Source organism: Pezoporus occidentalis, unplaced genomic scaffold (assembly GCF_034315485.1).
Source record: "Pezoporus occidentalis ecotype Australia unplaced genomic scaffold, CSIRO_AGI_Poc_V1 ctg118, whole genome shotgun sequence".
NCBI lineage: Eukaryota > Metazoa > Chordata > Aves > Psittaciformes > Psittacidae > Pezoporus > Pezoporus occidentalis.
Window position 1 is genome coordinate 869,114 of NW_026912972.1, and position 25,094 is coordinate 894,207.

Below are 25,094 nucleotides of genomic sequence, written 5' to 3' on the forward strand. Positions count from 1 at the left end.
TAGTGAAGACTCACAAAGCACTAAGATGTTCTATAGTTGATGCGCCAGCAATGCCAAGTCATGAGCCATTGTGGAAAGTTTTACTGCACTACATGAGGTGTGACTGCATACATTTACATTTCATGCTTATCAACATACAAGGAAGTTATGTGTACAAAACCAGTGTGCATTTTATGACGTTATCTTTAATTGCCTATTGAATACAATTTCACATAATACATGTATTGCAGAATACACCCCGTGTGCTGGGCTGAACCCCAGAGCGTGAGCAGCAGCTCAGGGAGGGGATCCTGCCCCTCTGCTACACTCTGGGGAGACCCCCCTGCAGTCCTGATCCAGCTCTGGGGCAACAGCACAAGAGGGATGTGGAGCTGCTGGAGCAAGGCCAGAGGAGGGACAGAGATACTGTGAGTCCTATCACTATTGATAGGCCCTGATGAAGAGTCCCTCTCCAGCATCCTTGTAGCCCCCTTCAGACACTGGAAGCTGCTATGAGGTCTCCATGCAGCTTCTCTTCTCCAGGCTGAACAGCCCCAATGTTCTCAGCCTGTCTCCATACAGGAGCTGCTCCAGCCTCTGCTCATCCTCACGGCTTCCTCTGGACTTGCTCCAACAGCTCCATGTGCTTCTTATGCTTAGGACACCAGAACTGCACACAGTGCTGCAAGGGGGGGGGGGGGTGTCTCACCAGAGCAGAGGGGCAGGAATCCAGTGCTCCCTATTAACAACTTGTCCTGGTCATTCACACACCTCACTTTATGGGGTTAAGAAGTTGCTTTGTTTCCTGCTGAAAGAAACAGCAAAAATGATCAGGAATTGGATTCTGTCCCAGACGTGTCTGGCAACTGTAGCACGTTTATACAGCAGCGTTCCTAATCCTAAGAGCTGGCAAATAGGAAGTAGTTGGGCTGCCATGTAGGTTCAACAAAACCTTGATATTCCTTAAACACATGATCAATTCTTTCTAATTACTACTGAAACTAAGCAGAGGCACAAAGGAGCTTCCGGGAAGCTTCCAAGTTTATCACAGCAGCTGTGTGCCAAGAGACTTGTATCTCAGAAGGTCCATGAGAAGGAAGGAAAATAAACTCAGATTAAAACCATTGCCTGTACAATGATGCACAAACACCACGGCTTGGAATATAGCATTAAAAATCTAACTCTAGCCAGCACTCTAATTAAACGTACTAACAAAAGCCCCTAATGCTTCTTTGAAATCCATATTCAATATGGGAAACCTAGTTAGGGAAAACAGTAATTTCTGCAACTAGTTCAAGAGTAAACAGAGAGCAAGGCATAAAAAGAGAGTTTCAGATGCTGCCCTCTGGAATCCTACCACCAAGATGGGTAAGAACACCCTTATGTGGAACTAATCCCAGTACATGTTAGTATTTTCTATTTAAAAACGTGAATGTTTAGAGTGTTTTTGTCATGTTTCCTGTCTTTGTACGCATGTCCCACAGGACTGAGGGGACCCTGTCTCACGTAACCACAGAGAGCACAATGAAAAGCCAGCAACAAAACCCCTGCAGAACTCTGAGAAGTACTTCAATGTAATGCAGAAGGTTTTTACATGCAGAAGAACTGCTGTGATGAAGAGAGGACACGTTCAGTCACTTAAATCACCATAGAGAAGACAGCAAAGCCCCAAGACTCCCGACTGAATTTCCACTAGAGGGTGCACAAAGCCCATCTCATACAGCAACGACCAAGGTCAGCATTGCTTCTCCAGCCACAGAAACCCCTCGGAAGGGTGACTCTTCCAAGAGAGGTACAGATGGTCAGACAGAACTTTTGGTTACTTGGTTTTGCCTTGTTTTGTGTTTTGTTCTATTTTGAGATGGTAAATCGTGGTCTTAAGTACCTCCTATAAGGCCAATTAAACCACTACAGCTAATCATGTTTTAAATCACAGTTAAGCTGCCAACACCAAACACTCCATGAATGTCACACCTTACTGCTCATGATTACCCTATTCCTATCAATTTTCCCCATTTATTTTCACTGTCTCAAATGTGCAAGACAATCTTCAACTACTTCGCACAAGCAGCCTCCCGGTGTCTCCACAAGCACTGTAAATAAGGAAAACTTTGCTAAAGTAACTCAAGCAACAAAGAAAACTGAAAAACAAATGAAGACTAAAACCAGCTTAAGGCTAAAGGTGGTGGCAGAGAACACACCAGTGAAGAAGTGCTGTGTCCAGCATAAGGAGCCCTCTACCTCCCTTAAGGTAATATCATAGAATCATGGAATGCTTTGTGTTGGAAGGGACGTTAAAGCTTATTCAGTTCCAACCCCTGCCACAGGCAGGGACACCTTCCACCAGAGCAGGTTGCTCCAAGCCCCTGTGTCCAGCCTGGCCTTGAACACTGCCTGGGATGGGGCAGCCACAGCTTCTCTGGGCACTCTGTGCCAGCACCTCAGCACCCTCACAGGGAAGAACTTCTGCCTTGTATCCAACCTGAACTTCCCCTGTTTCACTTTGAACCCATCACCCCTTGTCCTATGGTACAGATGTTAATATAACAAAAGATATCCCTAAAACCAAACACTTCCTGTAATTAAACAATAATGAATACTTCCAAAACAGGTTATTCCAAAATAACCACTGAGACATCAGTAGTTATTTCAAAAGCCAGCTACGGTATTGTGTGATAAATGAAAGAAATTACCATCTTGGAAGACTCTCTCCACATTGAGCCCGTATGTAGCACAGGTTTCATAGTAAGTGCATCTCTTCAGATCATTCGATAACTTCCTTGCTCTGGCATCGTCTATGACACGCGGATTACTGGAACTGATGGCATCTACAGCAACAACAAGAAAAAAATACATCTTTCAATGAAAGCATTACCTTACAATTACCAATACCCAAGCAGTGAATGCACGTACAAACTGTAAGACTTTATTACTATGAACACTGACTCATATAATCCCAGACTGACTTGGGTTGGAAGGGACCTTAAAGCTCATCCAGTTCCAACCCTGCCACGGGCAGGGACACCTTCCACTAGAGCAGGTTGTTCCATGCCCATTCAACCACTTTACCCATGCCTGATCTCAATCTCCCCTATTCTGGCAGGTTAAAGCCATTCCCTTGTCCTGTCCCTACAGGCCCTTGTCCAAAGCTCCTCTCCAGGTTTCCTGTAGCCCTTTAGCACTGGAGCTGCTCTGAGGTCTCCCCTTAAGGAGCCTTCTCTTCTCCAGGCTGAACCAGCCCAGCTCTCTCAGCCCAGTTCCAGAGCAGAGCGGCTCCAGCCCTCACAGCATCTTCAAATGATCATGTCAAATAACTTTTAGGTCTCCTATAAGCATCAGCATTGGCTTACCAGTAACTCTGTAGAATGTGAAGCACAAAATATGACACTTTTCTAAAGACAAGAACGTTTTCAGTAGTGAAACAATGGAATGGGGAGAGAAATTGTACAAGGTATTACTGCAGCACTTGGGGAAGGTGTTAAGATTTGCACAGAAGAGAGCTAGCCAACACTAAGACTCAGCATTCAGCACTTCTTGCAAATGACTGAGTCTCAAACCCTGCTGTAAAGGCACCCACGAGACATTGTGTGAATGCACTGCAAAGCCAATAAAAACGGTATTTACCTAAGCAAGTAATAACCCTTCATACCTCACTGCAAGAGCTACTTTCTATGCATGCTTTTCAACTCCAATGTAGAGCTTATCCATAGGAGGTGGAAAACACACCTTACACCAGAAGAAAACAACAACCCTGCTAAAGTTTCTTTGTTGCTACTCCACCACAGCAAAGAACTCTGCAGAGCTTATACTGCTTGACTACTATACAGTGACAATGCTTTGAACATATCTGAAGCAGCAACATCTTTTCTTCTGGTGGTATTATGGTTAATTCTTAGCTCTGGGAACAGTAAGTCTTAAGATGAGACAGCAGTGCAATCCCTTCTACAATACTGCGGCTACCACCTCACTCCCACCACAAGCACTGGCTTCAGCAATCAGAGTTGCCCAGGCTATTTGCCTTAAAATTTCCTATTGTCCAAGGCAGCAATACTACATTTGTTATTTGGGAAAGAAAAAAGCCTCATGTGAGCATGAAGTCAGTGAGTATTGCAATGCTGCATCTCGGGCTCTGCTCTGCGCCTCGCATGACCATAGCTCAAGCGATGTTCCCGCTACCTTCCCAGGAGATCCAATGAATTAAACCAGAGCAGCTCCTTGGAAAGCTGACCAGAGATTGATTTATTTTGTTAATCACAGCAGAGGGCGCTGAGAACATTTAACCAGGACAGAACTGAGAAGCAGCATTGGATTCCTGAAGCACATTGAGCCCTACAGCCTGGCCCACCACAGAATAGAGGCAGAGGAGAACGTCCAGAATCCCAGACTGGTTTGGGTTGGAAAGGATCTTAAAGCTCATCCAGTTCCAAGCCCCTGCCACGGGCAGGGACACCTTCCACTAGAGCAGGGTGCTCCAAGCCCTGTCCAACCTGGCATCAGGCCAGTGCTAACATTTTGGGAGAGATTTCATTTCACAGCTCATTTCCAGACAACACCAACAAGCTGGATGTCTAACAGGTACAAGTAGATTAATGTATTCAACAAGCAGATTTATGTATTTCATTTCACTGCACTGTTTGACAATTCATGAAGCCAAAAATCTGTATTTTTTCCTGATGTTTACTCCCAGAATTAGAAGTATTTCCGTCTTTAAGTGAGTCCAGAGGAGGCCATGGAGATGCTGCAAGGGCTGGAGTAGCTCTGCTCTGGAGCCAGGCTGAGAAAGCTGGGTTGGTTCAGCCTGGAGAAGAGAAGGCTCCTTAAGGGGAGACCTCAGAGCAGCTCCAGTGCCTAAAGGGGCTACAGGAAACCTGGAGAAGGGCTTTGGACAGGGGCTTGTAGGGACAGGACATAGGGAATGGCTTTAACCTGCCAGAACAGGGGAGACTGAGATGAGCTCTTAGGCAGAAGCTCTTCCCTGTGAGGGTGCTGAGGCGCTAGCACAGAGTGCCCAGAGAAGCTGTGGCTGCCCCATCCGTGGCAGTGTTCAAGGCCAGGTTGGACACAGGGGCTTGGAGCAACCTGCTCTAGTGGAAGGTGTCCCTGCCCATGGCAGGGGTTGGAGCTGGATGAGCTTTGAGGTCCCTTCCAACACAAACCAGGCTGGGATATTCTGTGATTTGAAAAAATCCCTTTTGCATCAGTGCTGCAACAGAAAAATAACTTTAAAGAACCAAATTCCTTTACTCAGAATAATGGGACTAAAATTGAAAACCCCAGTGTCGGAAGTGCAGAAACAAAAGGGAAACGTTTCCCCTTCTCATTTCTTAACTCCAGTTTCGAGCTGACAGTGTGGCTCTTCAGAGCAGCTCATTTCTGCTTTCTGGCTGTAGTTTCTGCTATCCTAGGACTTTCTGTGTCCCTGCTTCCCTTTTCATTTCTTTATCATCTGTTTCCGCCCTACAGCCTGGTTGTGATTCCTCCTTCTGTGCTCCCCACACTTCTCTGCCTTCATGTGGCAGCTTGGCAGGCAGGCAGGGGAAAGCAAACTCCTCTCTGACCACAAGACTGACAATAGAATAAGCTGAGAGAGCACTGAAAAGCTTCAATAGCCCCCAGACCAGCAGTATATGCTAAAAAGGAAGATGCCCAAAAAGAAACCTACAAGGGCAACTCAAGACATTAATGTGATGCACTGGAAAAACAAGGCAGGAATATCCAAAAGAGAGCTCAGATGCCGAAGAAATTGAAATATTACTGGTACTTTTCCCTTGCCAAGTTTCCCCATAGGACAACTATGGCTTGCTGCTGTTTCAGAACAGGGTTTGGGAAAACAGGATAGGGTGTGTGTGTGTTTGTTTCAGGTGGCAAAACACTGCCACTGCATTCCTATTGGATTTAAAGGGTGGTCGGAGATACTGAGCAGGGGCATGGTTCACACATTCTTCTTAAAACACTGCTGAAATTTGCTGATCCATCTGCTCTTAGGAATGCCAGGGTATTGATCACTTCTGGATACCAAGCTGAACAGGTTTGTCTTGCAGCACTTTGTTACACTGCTGTTTCACCTGCCCAAGTTCAGCATTAACACCTCCCTGTGGACCCACAAACCCACTGGGACCAGCAATCACTGAAAAGATTTCTTTGGAATACTCTCTGCAATAACCCCTCTCCCAAAGATGCTGCAGAGATATTTGTCTCCCACCTCAAATCAGTCCTTGCAATGCTATAGCCCTGCAGCAAGGCAGCTGAGGAAGCCCAGAAGGCAGAACAACCCCCTGCTGATGAAGAGCCAGTTTACCCACAGGCTCTCATCATCAGATGAGTGGCAGGAAGACAGGGGAAAGGATGGGACACGGCTTTGCCAGCTTGGAATAGAAATACACTCATAAATCAAGGCTTCACTTACCCTGGGTTCCCACTAGTACCATTGGGATTTCACTAGTGTTCCGATAGTTAGCCATACGGCTGTAGTAGTGGTAAACAGTCTGGAAGCTAATTTCATCTTCCAAGCTGAAGACAAATATAACAGCATCCACCCACATGGCAAACTGCAGAATACAAATGGAAAAGGCATACGGTGAGAAAGCAGGAAGAAGAAAACAGATAAACAATCTTACCTTACTCGGAGGGAAATACACATCAGAGAAACTTAGTGACAACAAGCAAGGCCTTAAAAGTGGCCAAAAAGGATGAGTTTCATCACTCTGCAAGTAATGGGGATCTGGGATATGCAAAGGCTTTTCTCCATTCTCACAAACGCATCTCTCCTTCACAGTATATGGTATTACAAATCCAACTAATATCAGTGCATACTGGGTTTGATTCACTGAAAAAGAAAACATTGCAGCCACCGATTTGTGACTTTTAAATGAGTAACAATTATCTCTGGGCACTTGATTGAATGCCCTGTTCAGTGTGTTATTTCCCCACCCTGTGATTTACATGCATGCACAATGATGTTTCAGTTAATGCCAGGACACGTGTTACGGTTGTGGTCTGACAGCATTGTCAGTAATTCTCATACCTTGATCAATGGCCAAAACACATTCCTTTCAGATTTCCCATTCAGCAAACAGCACTGAGCGCCTTGTTCAGCTTTCAGAGTGAAAGCAAACTATTGTCTCAAGGCATCAGTAATGTAAAAGACATGAATATACAAGGGCTAAGGCAAGGAGCTCCTGAAGTAACCATGCAAGTGAAAAAGTTTCAGCTCACAACTGAAATCACGGAATCCCAGCCTGGTTTGTGTTGGAAAGGACCTCAAAGCTCATCCAGCTCCAGCCCCTGCCACAGGCAGGGACACCTCACACTAGAGCAGGTTGCTCCAAGCCCCTGTGTCCAACCTGGCCTTGAACACTGCCAGGGATGGGGCAGCCACAGCTTCTCTGGGCACCCTGTGCCTGGCATATGCAAAGGGAAGCTAAAGAAGAGCCAACAGTACGAAGCTGGAAAGCACTTTCTGTACTCAAGTTGCTGAGCTCATCAGAGCTCATCCTCTTTCAGAGTCAGGAGCTACTAGTACTTCTTACCTATTTTTCATACAGCAAATTAGCCAATAATTTAAGTTAATGTGCATATTCATGACTATATTGTGCTTGAAACCAAATCTCACCACTGCATCTCTTATGGATGTAATAACAAGCAAGAAAGGTTTGAGGTTTCCAAGCCAGTCAGGACAATCTTCTAGATGGTAACAACAGGACTGCTTACACACAGCCCAGTCACTGCCAGAATGTGGTCAATCACCAGGCTGTTAAATTTCAACAATTCAAACCGGAAGGTCTATCCAAAGACACAGGAGATGGCATCACTGGGACTTATTATAGAAGGGTTCTCACTGGTCAGACTCAGCAGCATCACACTGAGAACTCTTCCTTAAGTGACAACACCCTTCCATCAGTTTGGAAGCTAACAGTCCCCTAGATTTCCTTAATGCTTCATCAGTGTGTAGCAGCAGCCTCCTAATGAAGATCTTACGAGGTGTCCCTGTCCAGAGCAGGGGCTTTGAACTGGAGGAACTTTGAGGTCCCTTCCAACACAAACCAGTCTGGGATTCTGATATTCCTTTTCATTATGTAGTTATTCATATTGATGAACCTGAAAGCAAACATTTTATTCCAGGAATGAAAAAGCATTTTAAAGATCTTTAACAAACACACAACTCAAAATAACGCCTAAAAAAATCCAACATCAATTACGCATCAAACACATCTTCTGAAAGGTGAAACCGCACTAACACCTCCAACCTTCCTGGACTCGTGATTTGCTAAAGAACAAATCTCAGCCACAACAGGAATTCAAACCTCCACATTTACCTAGCCTAGACCAAAAGCCAAACACCCTGTCTGTTATTAGTGTGCAGTCAGCTCCAATGAACTCTGCAAACCCCTTTCTTCAGGTAGAAGAATACTGAGATTACTGCATGCACCTTTACAGCTCCACTATTTATGTTTTTAGATGAGTGAACCCTCTCTAAGCACTAGGGCCTAGAAACTGTTGTGCACTTCAGCCAAATTATTCACTGCCTCCAACAGAGCACTTCTTGTAGGCTCCTGCCTCACACAGCTGCAGATGTGTCAGCGACACTGATCTTTTGTTTTTCTTTTAACTTCCTTCCAGGATGTCTCTCTTGGTCTCCATTTCCTCCACCTCCTTTCCCTTCTGCTTTGTCCAGGCACCTTCCCCATGCTCCAATCCTCCTGCTGCTAATGAGCAATAGTGAAGCTTTGAACCACAAGCTGCTGCTGCTGGCACCGCTCCCGTTCAGCTGTTTGGCGACAGCATAGTTCCTGCTGCTACATTTTATTTATTCATTTATTTATCTCTTTTGGAAGCTGATGCACTACTGAACAGCCGTGCAAAGCAAGGCCAGGGCAGCCAATGCCCCTGAGGAACCTGATCGTGCCCAGGTAAGAAGAGGTAGAAGGGAGGACGCTTGAAGGCAAGCATGCTGCCTGCAGGCAGGCTGGCAGAGTCTGCAGTGATTAAAGCATCACAAAAGCAAACACTTCCCATCACTCCAAACAGAGTAACAGAGTTAAGCACACAGAAGCACAAGCTCTTCCCAAGCCAAACCCCAAGAAGTCACCTTCTACAACACAAGGAGGTAACACACCTATAGAGAAACCAAGTTAGGAATCTGGTAACTCAATGGTGCTGGACTGGGACTCACATAGTTCAGTCTTAAATAGCATGGGGAGCAACCAGTGGAAGTAATAGGGCATGCAAAGATCTGTACACAAGTATGTGTGTCACTGGACATGCATCTATTTTATATTTTCATAACATGAATCACAGAAGGGCTTGGGTTGGAAGGGACCTTAAAGCTCATCCAGTTCCAACCTCCTGCCACAGGCAGGGACACCTTCCACTAGAGCAGGTTGCTCCAAGCCCCCGTGTCCAACCTGGCCTTGAACACTGCCAGGGATGGGGCAGCCACAGCTTCTCTGGGCACCCTGTGCCAGCGCCTCAGCACCCTCACAGGGAAGAGCTTCTGCCTAAGAGCTCATCTCAGTCTCCCCTCTGGCAGGTTAAAGCCATTAAAGAATTGGCCATTCGGTTTAAATCACATTAATAATATAGAGATTCTAACTCAGAAGAAAACTGACATCTGAAACATACACTTTTGTTCGCAGTGGAAGCATATGGGTTAGGCAGTCAGTGTAAGTTAACTGCGCATCTCTACTACAGTTTCACATGGTAACTGAAATTCCAAACAGTTTCTAAACAGAATATTTATCACCCGAGGGCAATAGATAGATTTTCCCAGCAGGAAGATGAGGAGGAGCCAGGAAAGAACAAACCAAAGCCAGCTCTCTTACAGGAAGGAAACTGCCGTGAGGTGGATAAAGCTCTATATGCAATGCTCACCTGTGCCTCTGGAGGGCCACCTTCATCTCTAATCAGCAGCAGATAGCTTTGTCCATCAACTACTATCTCCTTCTTGAATCTCCCACCTGTCACACAAAGTAACTCGTTACAGCACAGAAGAGGGGAAAAATACAACATAGAAAAAGGCTTCACTTGTGGAAAAAGGGGCTTCCTTCAGGTCTTTTGCAAATGAATTAAGTACTGTGAATCCCAGTCAGGCTCACGTGCATACACACAGGGATTACTTGTAAATTATGTGAATTTAAATCACATACTCTAAGAAATAAGGCTAATGTAGAAAACGCAAAAGCTTTCATTCCCACGTTAGGTTTTGATATGTACAGTTACAAGAGAGTCGCCTTTGCTTTATATAATGGTGAAAAATGCATCTCCAAGAAAGGCAAACATGGGACAGCTGCACACAAATAGTACCGTGTATTGTAACTAGAATAAATTTCTTGTGGGACTTGGCATTTCCTCAAGAGAAGCCCAGTTCTTGCAGCACACATGTGATGTTATGAAAATGACACTTCTATATTCACAAACCACAGTTAGGGGAAAATAGCAGACACATGTTAGACAACAAAACTACAATGGTGGTACCTCTGCAGAGATGTACTAAGCTAACAGAGAACGCTGTGCCACTTACTAGCAGGAGGAATTAAAGACCTACTCTGGAGATCAGGATGAAGCAGCTGCACCATCACCTCCTCTCTCCACCGGCCTCATGGGGACTTCAAGCATGACCCAAGAGCAGAATGCGGATTGCTTTCCTTTGGGGTTAAGCATGTTTTGGGCATGCTGCTGTGCCTCATGCCAGACTTCAGATAACAACAAATCACATTTAGGGCTTCTAGTGTGACCGAGCCTAAGCCAGGATTAGTAAACTTGGCCTTCCTAAGTAGCTGGAAGCAAAACCACTCATATCTGCCCACCTAAGTTACAAAGGTCCCCAGGCACCCACGCTTAGCATCACCCAACCATCTCACATCTGAAGTTACCAGACTAAGATGGAACACATCTATTAACACACCCTAACCTTCTTGCTTCATCCCTATTGTTTTAACACAAATTATTTCCAATTTGGACCCTATTTCCCCACTACACTTGCATCACAACTTGTCATACTACCAAAATGGATGCATGTAACGTGACAGGTGAGAAAAACAACTCTGACCTGTTCTCCCAACAACCTCCCTAAGCAAGTCAGTCAGCACATATACTGATCCTCTGCACAAAACCTTCTAACCTTAGGGGAACACCAAACCAGCTTAGACCCACCATTCCCCCCACCCAACCATTACAACAGCTTTTAAATCAGGATCATTGAGCAGTTCAGCAATGTGCAGTACTTAAGCATGGTTTAGTAAGAGACATAGGAAGAGGGGTGGGTGGTTGTGGTTTTCTTGCTGATGGCTTCTTGTTTGTTTGCTGTTTTCTTATAAACCTACCCTGCTATAAAAGCTTAGCAGCACCAAACATGCAGCAATTAAGCCTGGCACATCGCTGGTTGTTTAACTGCACAGAAGGAGTAGGTGTAGAGATTTTCATTCTCTTGCTCCCAAATTAGATTTCAAATTTTGCCTCTGAAGATCAAGTGGCAGCTAAAGATACATTTATCATCAGAGAACTTGAAAAGAGCTATTAAAACCAAGCATCCAACTTTTAAAGGGAACTAGTCTCAGCTCTCAGGAACTGAATTTCTATTAACCAGACCATTATTTCTATACATCATCAATTAATTGTATACGCTTCACAACCAAGTGGTAAAGATGAAGAATTACTTAACGTATAGCCCTCCAGAGAGACTCTTTAAAGCTGTAAGTAACAATGGGAACGCCGTGTATGTATGTGATAGAAGAGTGAAAGTTCTGGGTAATTGCCATTTCCTATTTCCTTTTTTTCCAGCACTGAAAGCTCACACAGCTAATTATAAAACCCTACCGACTGCATGCAGTTGAGAGCCAGCTCATTATTCCCTTGTGTCAATGGGAAGCCTTTCAAGTCTCCCTGGATCTTCAAACAGTCCTCCGACACAGAAAGGAGGTACAGGCAAGGTGAAATGAAAAGCTTAAGCAGAGAACTGGAAAAATCAGAACTGAGAAACCCCATGGATGCCATTAAACTGTACATCCACAAATGTCAGCACCAAGAGGTTTATACCTGAGAGCTGCTTCATGGTCACCAATGATTTTGTTTGTGGGAGCACCTTTAAGAAATGTTCCCTATTTAACAGTTATCTAACAGCACTCTTCCTACAGGAATCCACACTGAGGGACCTGCTTGTACACTCTGCCTTCCCCAAAACACTATGTGGAGCTCGGTAAATGATAATGTGTTGTTATTCCCAGTATTAAACTCAAATCCTGACACGCTGCACCACTTCACCACGGTCTGTCACACTGGAAGAGCAGTGCTGCACTCAACGGGCATGCAGTCAATCCAAATCTATTCCAGTGGCTTCTCCACCCTTAAAAGCTGAGTGTGCTTCTTATCTAGAATATGCACTGGTTCCTTACACGTCCTCATGAATTTATTCATTGATTTTTGTTTGGGTTTAGATATTTCAGGATAAATCATTTCAACCTAATAACCCCTCCAACCAAAGTGCTTAAAAGACTACCCTGCATTTTCCATCTGTGCTAAGCATTTCAAATCCCATCTGAAGATGCAGAAATGTAACAGCAGACTCTCACTCATCCCCAAATAAGATGTTATGCCAATCTGAGATTAAAGCAGGATGAACCCCTACTAACTTATGTTTCTACACCATTAAAGAGCCCTTATCGTGAGCACATCATAACACCAGGTACTACACAGGACAGAGATTGGGAAAACCTACCTCAATATCAAGAATTTACACAAATGAAAGTATAATTAGTGAAGAATATACAGATTTCTGCCAGCACATAAACCCAAGGCTGGATGTTTGCCCTGTAGGTATCTGTGGTCATAAGATTAAGGCAAACAACAGACTGATCTTGCCTTAGATCTGATGAGGCCTGACATGACCCATCCAGTCAGCAAGTGAAAGCAGTGCAACGGCAGAGATTTTTTGATGGTTTGGCTTGGAATTAGTTGTTTTCTTAAAAATCCATGTTTGGAGTTTGTAAAGCATCACAGAGCCATTGGAAAAGAGGAATTAGACAGATCAGCCATTTCAAATACTGAACTACCACAACTTGTCAAAGGAAGTCAGAAATCTCCCCTGGCTACAAAATACCACTCTGTTTCTCAATACCAGTATATATGCTAGAACTAAAACACACTGCCTAAACTGACAACACTGAAACAAAGAAATGACCTTCTTAATTGAAAGAGCGAGCTCAAAAACCCCACAGCACTAGTCCCGAGGGAGGCAGCTTTGTTCCAGTCCCATCAGTATTATGACACATGCAGCTTTTTAATGAGGGAATTTCTCAACTCCCATATGTACCTGCCAAAGGAGGTCACTGATAAGAGCAAGACTGGCAGCCTGGACCACAGCTCTGAAGGATGGGAGAGATTTTGCTCCTGCTATGTCCTTAAAGGCTCATCAGAGCACAAAGATGCTGGAGTGCAAGGTGTGCAAGTCAGTACTGGGGTTACATTTACTTGCAGCCCCAACCCCACCTCTAAAACTATCTAAAAGGACATACCAGTGAATCCCTAAATAACTCCAGAGACAGCCAGATAGAGCTGGAAATGGTTTTCATGACATGTCAGAGCAATTGTGTAAAAAACAAATCACTGTATCTGTGTGGAAGCTTTCATACGGGTGGGTTTTAGGAGATGGTTTTTTTCTCTAAACCTCTGCATTATTCCCGGTTTTCCAGGGCAAGATCATTACCAATCCACACGGCTTGTTTACAAAACACGTCCAAAAGGAAGGCAAATATTCTTCCTGCATATGAATCACACGCAATACCCACCAGAAGACAGAGTGCTGGTTCCGATGCAACCCCTACACCCACCTTACATGCATTCGGCCAGATTCCAACTATACAAATGCTCCCCATAAAAATTCAGCTTTGATCAATATAAAACTAAACAAACGCCGTGCATCAGTGGTTTACAACCACAGCTAAAGACCCAGCACACGTCAAACGCCAGGCTGAGGGAATCAACAAAAGCTCCCTAATCTCATTTCTATGCACGTCATTCTACAGAGGGTAGCGCTGTGAATCAGCAGCGGTATGAAGCTGTCCTTCAGGGAAAACAGAGGCTCATTTTAAAGACAACACACCTTTGTCATCAAAGGTGCTTTATATTGTGCAAGCTTTCTATTACAGAGGGAATTCCATGAAGGAAGGTTTTCATATAGCTCTGGAAGCCCTTCCCCTGGCTGAGAGCTGCTCCCCTGCGTAATTGCTCACCGAAGCACAGGCTGATTTTCATGCTGTATCCCCAGGCTCGACAGCATTCACCAGGCTCTTTATTCAAGCAAATTGCCACGGGGATAAAGTTAGTTGGCCATATGAGAAAGATAAATTTGGGGGGCTGGCCACATAACAAAGCCATGCAGCAGCTGAATGTCTCCCATAACCAGGGGGCAGGGCAGACAGGAGAGGAGGCAGGAGATAAGGCTGAAGCAGCCATAACAGCCTTTATTTTCTGTTCCCAATGAGAGATGAATTTTGACAACAGTGGTCACTTGCCTTATACAGATTCTCTCCTTTTTTTCCCCTCTAAGATAGAAAAGACAGTGCCGGGAACCTGGCTCCTATTTTGGGAAACGTGAAAAAGTCCTTTATTCCCTCTGCTCATACACACACACCTCATTTCAGGACCAAACATAGGTTGAAAAGATCAGAAAACAAATACGCTCACAAGATCTGCAACTACGCAGAAGCACTACAGAACAACTGCAACCAATGCATGTGGTACAGTTTATTGCTACCCCAATTTTGTATTTAAAGAAAGGACTTGAAAAATGCTTTTCCCAGCATTTCCCCAAAAGCACATTATTACACAAGCAGCATTTAAACTGAATTTTCATCAGATCAAGTTGTGCTCGGTGCTTCATAGCAATTCAGATAGGTAATAGCAGCACAGCAGCTAACACAACCTGTTCTACATGTCAAGTTGGGCTTTGGGCATCCCCTTTATGCAAATATTGTGTTAGACAACACCTGAGATACCGTTAATGACAGATGTGCAGCCCTGAGAAGGACTTGGGGTGTTGGGTGAGGAGAAGCTCCCCATGACCTAGCTTCAGTGTGCACTTGAGCCCATAACCCCCCCCCTCCTGTGTGCTGGATGCACCCCCAGACCGTGAGCAGCAGCTCAGGGAGGGGATGTCGAGTGATACCAATACGAAAGGTTTTCAGTGAAGTACAGATGGAAAAGAGATGTTTGTACCAGTAAAATCTAACAGGCTACTTCATACTGACCCTTCTGTTATCCTGTTTTAAAGGGAATATTTTGGGAGGTAATTAAAACACAAAAGAAACCCAAACCATAAACGGGGATGATGATAGTTTCTTTGTCTAGGTCTCCTTAGCAGATCTCAGAGTCATTTCTTTCTGTGTGCTCAGAAAGATTATAGTGTAATCACAGCTAGCTAAGTCCGATTTTAACTTCAGGGTTACTATTTGGAATGTAACACTATAATGAAAGGACAGATATTATAGGAGGCAGCTATAAACTGAGTATAAAAACTGGAGGGATATTTAAAAATGAGAGAGGGAAAGGAAAAAAAGGCACCTGAAATCTCTGCTTTAGTGCTTATAGGAGTCAATTCTCGGGTTTATCTGGATTATACCATTCAGGGTCTGTCAGTACGTATGTTAAGATCTTGGAAATTACATTGGAAGCTGTAAAGCTGAAGTTACACACAGAAGGTTTGAGCAGTCTTGGCAGGAGATGATTGATTTGTTAGACTGAAAGGCAGAATGGGCTGGTGTCTGGAACACTGTGTGTGTGAGAAGCCAACTTTTAAGGAAATGAAGTGAAAAAGAGCTCTGGTATTTGAAATCATGGGGCTAACTTTGTAAGGAAACTTCATAGCATCGTGGAATGATTTGTGCTGGAAGGGACCTTAAAGCTCATCCAGCTCCAACCCCCTGCCAAGGGCAGGGACACCTTCCACTAGAGCAGGTTGCTCCAAGCCCCTGTGTCCAACCTGGCCTTGAACACTGCCAGGGATGGGGTAGCCACAGCTTCTCTGGGCACCCTGTGCCAGCGCCTCAGCACCCTCACAGGGAAGAGCTTCTGCCTAAGAGCTCATCACAGTCTCCCCTCTGTCAGGTTAAAGCCACTCCCCTTGTTCTGTCCCTACAGGCCCTTGGCCAAAGCCCCTCTTCCAGGTTTCTTGAAGGCCACAATAAGGTCTCCCCAGAGCCTTCTCTTTGAGATTTCTTTAGAAAGTGGTGTTTTGGGGATGTAAACTTCTTAAACTTGAAAAGACGGGTGACAGAAACAGGTAGGAGTGTACTAAAGTAGTATTACATCCTGCCCAAAGAAGCTGACTGCTGCTGTTTGGGTTTTGTTGGTCTGCAGCTGGCTTGATAAAAATAACCTTTTAAAATTAGACCTGTAGTGTATATCCAGTCAGTGGGTGAGCCATGTAAGCACCTGCCTGCCCCTGCTGTCAGTAACGCAAGTAAAACTAAAAAGCTGTTGGATATGCCTGATTTCCTATCTTATCAATGGGAAGTGACCCATTAATTTAATTGTAGGTGCTTGTCACCTGGCACTATGGGGACAGACAGGTTCTCTCATGGATCCTTTGGAGGATGGTGACACTGTTTGTTTGCCTTACCAAATAGTGTTAGTTGTGCTGACTGTATTAACAGAGAACCTGGGTATACCCCTATAAATGTACAGATACCCTTCTTTTCCTCTTTAAATTTAATACTTAGCAAGTTATAGCTTTAAAAATACTCAAGCATCTTCATCTGAAGAGTTTTACTGTCTGAATAAGCTCAAACATCTGACATTCTGAGTGTGCCCCAATGGGATCTGCACTAAAGCTGTGCTGAGCGTTGGTGGTCCTGCTGAGAACACTAAATACAAGGACAAAGCAGCAGTGCAGGATACTTCAAATCATCCCCAGTTGTAAGCTGCTGGTGATGTGAGGATTAGGACGAGCTATCTTCTGTCTGCCCTCCACAGGGATGCACAGCTGCTCGTCTGCAGGGCCAGTGGTTCGCCACCCTACCACATGTCTGCAGCTGGTTGATTCCACATAGGCAGAGGACTCTCCTTTTGTCCCTAAAATGCTGCTTTTGCTTTTCCCCACTCTATTTTTCTAACTTGTTTTGGTAATGCTGAAGTACCATCCAATTTCCTAACATAATTGCGGTCCTACCTGCTTCATTATCTAGGAATTAAATAGCCTGTAACTTCCATCTTTGAGGTTATTAATGAAGTATGTGTGTGAGATTTGAAACTCCTGCAGAAACTTGCATTGGGATCATACTTTCTTTAAGATGAGTCATTTGATGAGTACTTGTGTGGCTTTACCTCTACATCTCCACTCCTATGACAGTCATTTTATTAAGCCCAGGCTTCTCTAATAGGCTTACAAACAGTGTGCCAGTGACCATCAGAAGCTTTATACAGAAAATACAACATGCACCACTCTTCCTGACTTAATGTAGTGAAGGAAACTTCATAGAATCCCATTGGGGTTCATCCCAATGGGACTGATTTGGGCTCATCCAGTACCAACCCCCTGCAACAGGCAGGGATACCTTCCACTAGAGAAGGTTGCTCGAAGCCCTGTCCATTTCCCCTTGTCCTGTCCCTACAGGCCCCTGTCTGAAGTCCGTCTCCAGGTTTCTTGTGGCCCCTTTTGGGTATATTTAATTTAGGCAATGTTTTAACCTTGCTTAGAGGCTGGCTCTTTTTTTACTCACTTATCTTGGAGGCTAATTCATCACTTTTCCTTCTGTTTGAAATATACCAGTAGACTGGAACCTCAGCCTGGGTACTGTACTTCTGGCTTCTCCTTTTCTCTCACCAAGTCTTCTAACAGGGAGAATCTGTCATGGAAGTGTTCCCCCTCCCTGCACCCACATGTCTAATAACTACATTTGTGTGTAATGTGTAGTGTCTATGAAGCACCACAACTTCCCCGTTTTCTATAGATGCTGCTGGTGACTGGTTGAGGTTAATAGAGGATTTCATTCTAGCTGGCTTGTGCTCAGCCACGACTGGGCTGCAGCAGGACATCAGCCTGTTCCTCATTAGCTTAAATGCAGTCCCAGTCAGGTAGTTCGGGACCGCACTGCTCTACCTATTACATTTTCCACCTCTTGGAAATGAGACCACAGACCTTTGCAAACATGTCATTTAGCATAACTGCATCTATTTGTCCTCAGGATGAAGCCCCCACCTCTTCATTTTCTATCTAACCATATTAAATGGCATTAATCACAGTCTCTGATTCCGTGCCGTTTTAACAGCTAATCATTTGAGGATGCCATATTTTACTGAATGCTTCAAAACTTAAGATTCAGTTGATCTCCATTCAAGTGATCACCAGGTTTTGTGGACCCAGGAGATCTGGCCTTTTATGGAAGCCCTGCAAATATGTCAATGAATGTATCTCAAAATGAAGTTGTTAAATGTCACTGCAGATGCTACTAAAATTCCAGAATAAGCCTTGTTAGAGAATCACAGAATCAACCAGGCTGGAAAAGATGATTTTTGGGTTAAAAAAAAAGTGATTTTTAGGTAAAGTTTGGAAAGCAAGGAAAGGATCACAGCTTTCTGGAAAACACATACAGGTCTTATTCTATACCTGCTATTGGTGGAATACATATTGGTTGTAGCCCTTAACATGTAAGAGACCTCTAACCGAAATTAAATGGTACTTGCAACATGATGCAACTTATCCTTCAGGGACACAATGAGGGTACCAGTACAGTGGTACTCTGCTGAGTCTTCTCTACAAACAGGTAGGAAGAGATGCCTATTAGCGGCTAAAACAACTCTCCAGGGTGGGCTGAATCCCCACAAGTGCCACCACCATGATTCTGTTTCCTCAGCAGGGAACCTGTTTCTTCTCAACCCTCATTTCAGCTCTTGTGTATCTTTGAATTTAAGGGGAAACATGAGCTCAGGTTCCCTTTCTTGGCTTTCTTAAACAAAAGATCACCCTGGACAGATTTAGCAGTGCATGTTGACACTTGGTTGCCTGTTCTAGCATCTCACTTTATTGTGGCAGTGGGATGGGACAGAAAAAAACCCTCCTTTTCCTCATCCCAGCCGAAACAACTCAGCTACAACTTCTCTGTTTCCCCCTTTTATGAATTAGGCTTACTGGGAAAAATACACTGAAATAATCATGACACGAACTGGGGCATTCGCAAAGATGCGCAAAAGCCTCAGTTGTATCTCATCTCCATTTCAGAAACAAACCCCAAAAGAGACACTCTTGACACTCACTGTTCCTGTAATCTTCAATTCACTTTAGCCTGCAAAGTACTTGGTGTCAAATACCAAGCCCACCACATTCCATTTTGTCCCTACAGGTAGTATTCCAAGTATACAGGAGAACAGGTTGCACGTATCTGACTTGTTCCAGCTATGTAAAAACCCCAGCACACTGTTCAGTAGTAGGTTTCCTTACAACAACTTTGAAGGTTCTTAGAAGATCACAGATGACTAAAATACCCCATTTCCAATCACTTCCTTTTTGTATCATTACAGAAACAAAATCCCAAGTCCTAGCCTACTGAAATCCCCACTTGTGACAGGGTAATACATGATTTCTTTTCTTACATCAAAATACATCTGATTTAAACATGTGTCATGTAGGACAGCTTTGCGCATATTAAATATGCAAAGAAAAGTCAAAGTTGATTTTCTTCCCAAGGCAAACGTATTCTTTGAGAAAACAAAAGTTTTCATGTTACAACCACACTCAGAGGCTCAAATTAATCACCAACAGAAATAAATGATGCCAAGCAATGGCACAAAACTGCTTTAGGCTTTAGCGTGATCTGATTCTGCCTCTCAGTGGAGAGGTGGTGTCTGGCAGCAAGGGAAATACCTTGTCTTCAAGAAGAGAGCTGAAGGAAACATGAAACCATCTTCTACGTTTCACATGGATTTAGTGGAATGCTGAAGCTACCTTAAAGGCCTGGAGGATATCTGGCACTTGTCTAACTCAGGGCAGGTTTCATGGTAATTGTAGCAATTCAGAAAGCAATGGATAGCAAAAATAGTGATCCTGGGTCACAATCATCATTTTCACATGAAGCATGCATCCATCTTCTTACCAATTGGCTATTACTTATATGATGCCTGAGAAACTTTGCTGTCATGAAGCTGTTTGCAGTCAGTGAACTTGGGGTTTCTTAATTCGTCAAGTACCTGACACTTCAATGTCTGATATATGTAACTCTTCTTTATCCAATTTAACAATATGGCACATTTCTACCACCTCAGAAAAGAGGAAGATCTGCACTGGTCTCTAAAGGAGAAGATTCCACTTAGCTCCATTTATCAACAGCTCTGTTCCTGTATAGAATAGGAAACCCAAAAGTCCCCATCACAAATGCAACAGAACCATCTGCATTGCTGCTGGTTTTCCTATAGAACAGCAGCCTTGGATGAGGAAGAAAGAAACTACTATTAAATCACTACTACAGATCTTTACTAAGGGTGAGTTCAGTTTCCTTTAACACTGACTTGGTTGAGAAATCTTGACCCTACCCCTCGCAAGGTGAATTAGAGCTCTTAATTATTCCAGTTTTTCTACAGCTAATGAAATGGGCTGGTGTCATTAGTGAGGCTGGTGTCATTAGTGAGGCTTGTCAGCTACACTTCTGTGCAAAGCCGTGATTTGACACTGCTTTTGTAATATAATCCTTTCAGGAAAAACAGTCGGAAAGTCACTCAAGCACTGTAAATACAACTCCTTGAAGACAAAGAGGACAGATGGCAACGCTCACAAGGAACACCACCTAAAATATTCATCATTTAGGAGGAGAGGGCTGTTAACCCTGTGAACAACCAAGACATTTCACTCTTGCAGGAAAAAAAGCCCCATCATTTTCCGCTCATGAAAGGAGGGCAGAGATCTGTAGAGGTACTCATTGTTTTTTGCTCAAGACCTGTATTCAGTGGATCTTCATGCTACACAACCATTCCTCAGTGTCAGCATCCAGAAACAGCAGGCATAAATGTGATCTACATACAATTCTGTCGCAAGGCTCAATTATCACCCCATCAGTCCTGGCTACAAAGCAGCAAAAATATTTAGGAGAAGCTTATAAACTGTTACTGCAATTACACAAGGAAAAGCCTTGTCCATCCCTCCCTTTCCCTCTCCTCCCATTTTAACTGCAATTCAAGCCTGTTAAAATGTCAAGCACTGTGTTTAATAGCTTCCTTTTGGTAAGAGTTAATTCGAAACAAATGTTATCATAGATGCATGAAGCTACAAACTACTGCTGAAAAGATAACTACAGCAAGAGACAAAAACAGTGAGATGTACTAAAGACTAGAAATCAAAAGGGAACAAATCAAAATGATACACAAAACAAAGGGAAAACACTCTAGCACAGAAACCGTCGGCTGTCTCTTCTAAACAAGAGCTGCCATGAAGACAATATATAGTTACCTGCATCCATATCTGCAAAGAATGGAACAGCCAGTAAGGAAAAGAAGGAACCAGAAATTCAGTGTCTCAGAGTTGGATTTAAAAGTTCATAAGGAGAACAGATAAAAAAAAAAATAATCAAAAAGGTATTTAGTGTGAAATACACCTCTATAAGGTACTACAATGGCTTTGATTTCAGGCTATAAACCTGGATTCATGTTTAACACCATGTTTTCATGTATAAATTCATTTTCTATGGCACAAGAACTTAAAAGCAACCAAAACAGGCAACTGCAAGGCTAAAGATTTAATATATTAAATAAGGAACAAGTTACATCTTTATGGAGGTTTGTGAAGTTGTTTTATTCTCCCAACATCCCAAACCAAAGGGCCCAATTCTGCAGAAATCAGCTACTAGATATAGTAATGGTGGCTTCTGACAGCCACACTGAAAGCAGCAACAACTGAGAGCAGTTAACTCTTCTCCGTACAGAGCTAGAAGTCTCCTATATGGACACATCATGGATGCCAAAGTATTTAAGGATGCTAAGTAGTTATGAACAAGCTACAATTATACTCATCGGATATACTTATCTCAGTCTGGAAAATGTTAAAGGCAAAACCTCCATGAACAGTGAAATAGCAAATCAGGCTCTTTACTGATTAAGTTCTGCATGACTGAAAATGAATAAAGACGGCTGGGGGGGGAAGAAATGTGCATATTCACATACCTTCAGGTGATTCCTCTTGGACATAGGTGCCAGTCAGATACCGGTGTACAAGCGCAGACTTGCCACTTGCGAGGTTGCCCACAATCCCCTGGGATTGGGAAAAGAAAGGAGGAATGACGTTCAACTGCAATTAATCCCTGCAAAAAGCAGGATGTTCAACATACAGAACAACAGAAACACTCCAAAACATGATGACACATACAGTAACTACCTAAAAGGCTAATGTATAAACCAGAATCAGTCTGGGTTAGTAGCACTCCTTTATTCAGCTCGCCACCAATGCTAAGTGGGAACATAAAACAGACTTGAGGGAAGAAGCCTGAAGCTCAGAGCAAGGTTGTCACCTCTACTGAATCACAGCATCACAGATTGGTTTGAACTGGAAGGGATCTTCAAGCTCATCCAGTCCCAACCCCCTGCCATGGGCAGGGACACCTTCCACTAGAGCAAGGTGCTCCAAGCTCCATCCAATCTGGCCTGAAATGTTAACACATCACTAACCCCTTATATTGGAGGATACCTCTGTAGGCTTTCCACTGCGTGATCCACATTGTCTAGCTACTGAAACACACACGTGATACATGTGGCTAGAGACAGACAAATCTTGGCATGCTCACTGACATGTTGAAGTTCCTTACTTCACCAAGAAGTTTACAACTCAAACTGTCCATGCTCAAACATCTGCATCGGGGTGTCAAGAGCCAAACAGAAGTACTCAGTCTTAATGAAATGTCTTTTTAGTTTCCTTGCTCAATTCAGCTGTCCCTGTTGAACACGGTCCTGAGTGTATTGTGCTTAGTTCTGGGGGGAGGAGACGGGAACTTATTTCATCCTTTAAAAGAAACCCAAGCCTACTCTGCTCTTAAATGTTTATCTTGACCGTAACCAAAAGGTTCAAAACATAAGATCCCTGGAGACAGCATGAACTCTGCTGAGCCTTTGGTGTGAGTTTGCCAATTTGACAGAGGCAGCACAAACAAGTTACACATTAATGGCCATTCTCCACTCCATTTTCCTGCTCCTAATTGGTAACTAATGAAAGAAACCATCCTCCTTATGAAAAATTGCCTACACCAACAGAGTAGTGCCACCTTAAACAGTTCTGGAGCTAGGGGGAGGAATAATTATCTACTCTTTCCAACCACAACAACTCTCAGCTCAAACAAGGGTAACAGTTCTGCAAAGGATACCCACTTCATCTTTACAGCCAAGATGCAAGAACAGCTCAGATGAAGAAGCAATTTGAAAAGAGAGTAAATGGAAGGCAGTCTTGCACCACCCTTCAGCCCCTATGATGGCATAAGAAATAGAAGCAAAAAAGAAATATAACCCAGGAAACCCACTGCAGGATAACTGCTATCGAGGAGCAGTCCCACAGAATGCAAAGTCAAAAATCACACAAACCCAAAGCAATTTTCCTCAAACCTGAATATAAAAATCTCCATTTGCAGCACAGCTTTGTTTGCCCTGGACAACTACTTCAGAAAGCATTCAGGAGGCAGCTACCTCCTTCCCCTCCTCATCTGGTACAAGAGATGATTAAGATCTCACCCTGGTGCCTGCACTGGAAGAGCCAGGGCAGCCACCTCTTTTCTACCAGATATGAAGCCAGAACATGAAATTCACATCCAGCAGAATCAGCATTCTGCTGCTTCATGCAGTGCTCTGGGTCTCTGCACACTCTCAACCTCTGAAAACAAGGAGCAATACACTTTACACTGGACAAATCTGACTTCTAACACCATCTCTCTCTTAATCAGGGCTTAGTTCTAAGGATGATCCCCCACAGTATGACAAGTATGCCAGCATGTTTTTACAGCAGTCATATTCCCGTCTCCCACATTTTAGATACAAACAACGCGAGTCATTTCTACTTATTTATGGATACCTATGAAATGCACAACAAGATGATCTTAAGGTCCCTTCCAACTTGTAATCATTTGACGATTCTATGTTATGGAACAAAAAATGGCACCTTCACCCAGTTCAGAGATGAGAAAATTCATCTAACAAGGCTACAGCGCGATGCTCTATCAGTTCTGGCTTCTGCAACATTGAATCATTTATTTGCATGTGTCAGACATGCTGTAAAAACAAATCCAAACCCATCTGCCCACATCCTACAAAAGCCTGTTTGGAAAAATGCAGGAATGCATCACTGGAACTTGGCATTTGGAGGCTATTCAGCACAGAAGGCTGGCTGCACTTGGCATACTCCTTGGTAACAAATGAAATGATTTTGTCCAAGATGCTCTGGTATTTATTCAGCCTAACACATCCTTATTGCACACTGGGATAAATGGGATCCAGGGGTACCACCACCACCACTCAGGAAAGGTCCAGCTCTCACTCAGCTGGCCTAGCACGCTCTTGACCGTAATAGAAGCCTCATCATCCATAAGTAAAACTCAGTGGTAGCATCTGATCAAGCAGAAACACAAGAAATCAAGCCCGATAGGGCTAAAAAGGGAGGCAGAGGGAAAAGACTGGCGTTCTTTGAGAAACACATGCACTGGCTTTCCTTTATTACAACCCTGCAAGCACAGATGAGGAGGCTGGAAGCAGGGGAATGACACTGGGCTGACTCACTGCACCAATCCCTTCCCAAGGGCAGTGGTGTAGGAAAGGCAGAGTGGATTGTGGATGGAGTCACACATTTGCCCTTCCTGCTGCAGCACAAGTTCTCAGCCACTGCTGGTGCTGCCACCTTCAATCATTTGCAGTGGGATAATTAAATCATCATTTTTGTCACGGTAAGAGTTCTGCTTTTATCCGGGATTACACAACCTGAAGCCTTGGATGGCAATCTCTTACCCCTTATGCATGCTGACCACTTAAAATCAATTCTCTACAGCAGCAGCCACACAGCCAAAGTTTATTTTCCTACCACTGGTTCAGACAACATGGTAGCCCAAGAAACAACTGTACCCAGGACCAGTTCATGATGCTCAGCAATTGGTTGTGTTCTGTACTTCAAC

General features: G+C 43.9%; 1 protein-coding gene across 10 annotated transcripts in view; it reads right to left on the reverse strand.

Moving 5' to 3' along the window:
* Positions 1-25,094, reverse strand: part of AGAP1 (ArfGAP with GTPase domain, ankyrin repeat and PH domain 1) — a 320,146-nt gene that overhangs the window by 202,190 nt on the left and 92,862 nt on the right. For 5 of the 10 annotated variants that reach the window (XM_062642573.1, XM_062642596.1, XM_062642566.1 and 2 more), the window contains exons 3-7: positions 22,117-22,204; positions 21,407-21,418; positions 9,850-9,935; positions 6,386-6,527; positions 2,673-2,807 (exon numbers count right to left, since the gene is read on the reverse strand). In XM_062642573.1, coding sequence (XP_062498557.1) covers positions 2,673-2,807; positions 6,386-6,527; positions 9,850-9,935; positions 21,407-21,418; positions 22,117-22,204 — 463 coding nt within the window. The remainder of the gene's footprint in view (positions 1-2,672; positions 2,808-6,385; positions 6,528-9,849; positions 9,936-21,406; positions 21,419-22,116; positions 22,205-25,094) is intronic. The other 5 variants (XM_062642581.1, XM_062642604.1, XM_062642588.1 and 2 more) reach the window with 1 other exon arrangement.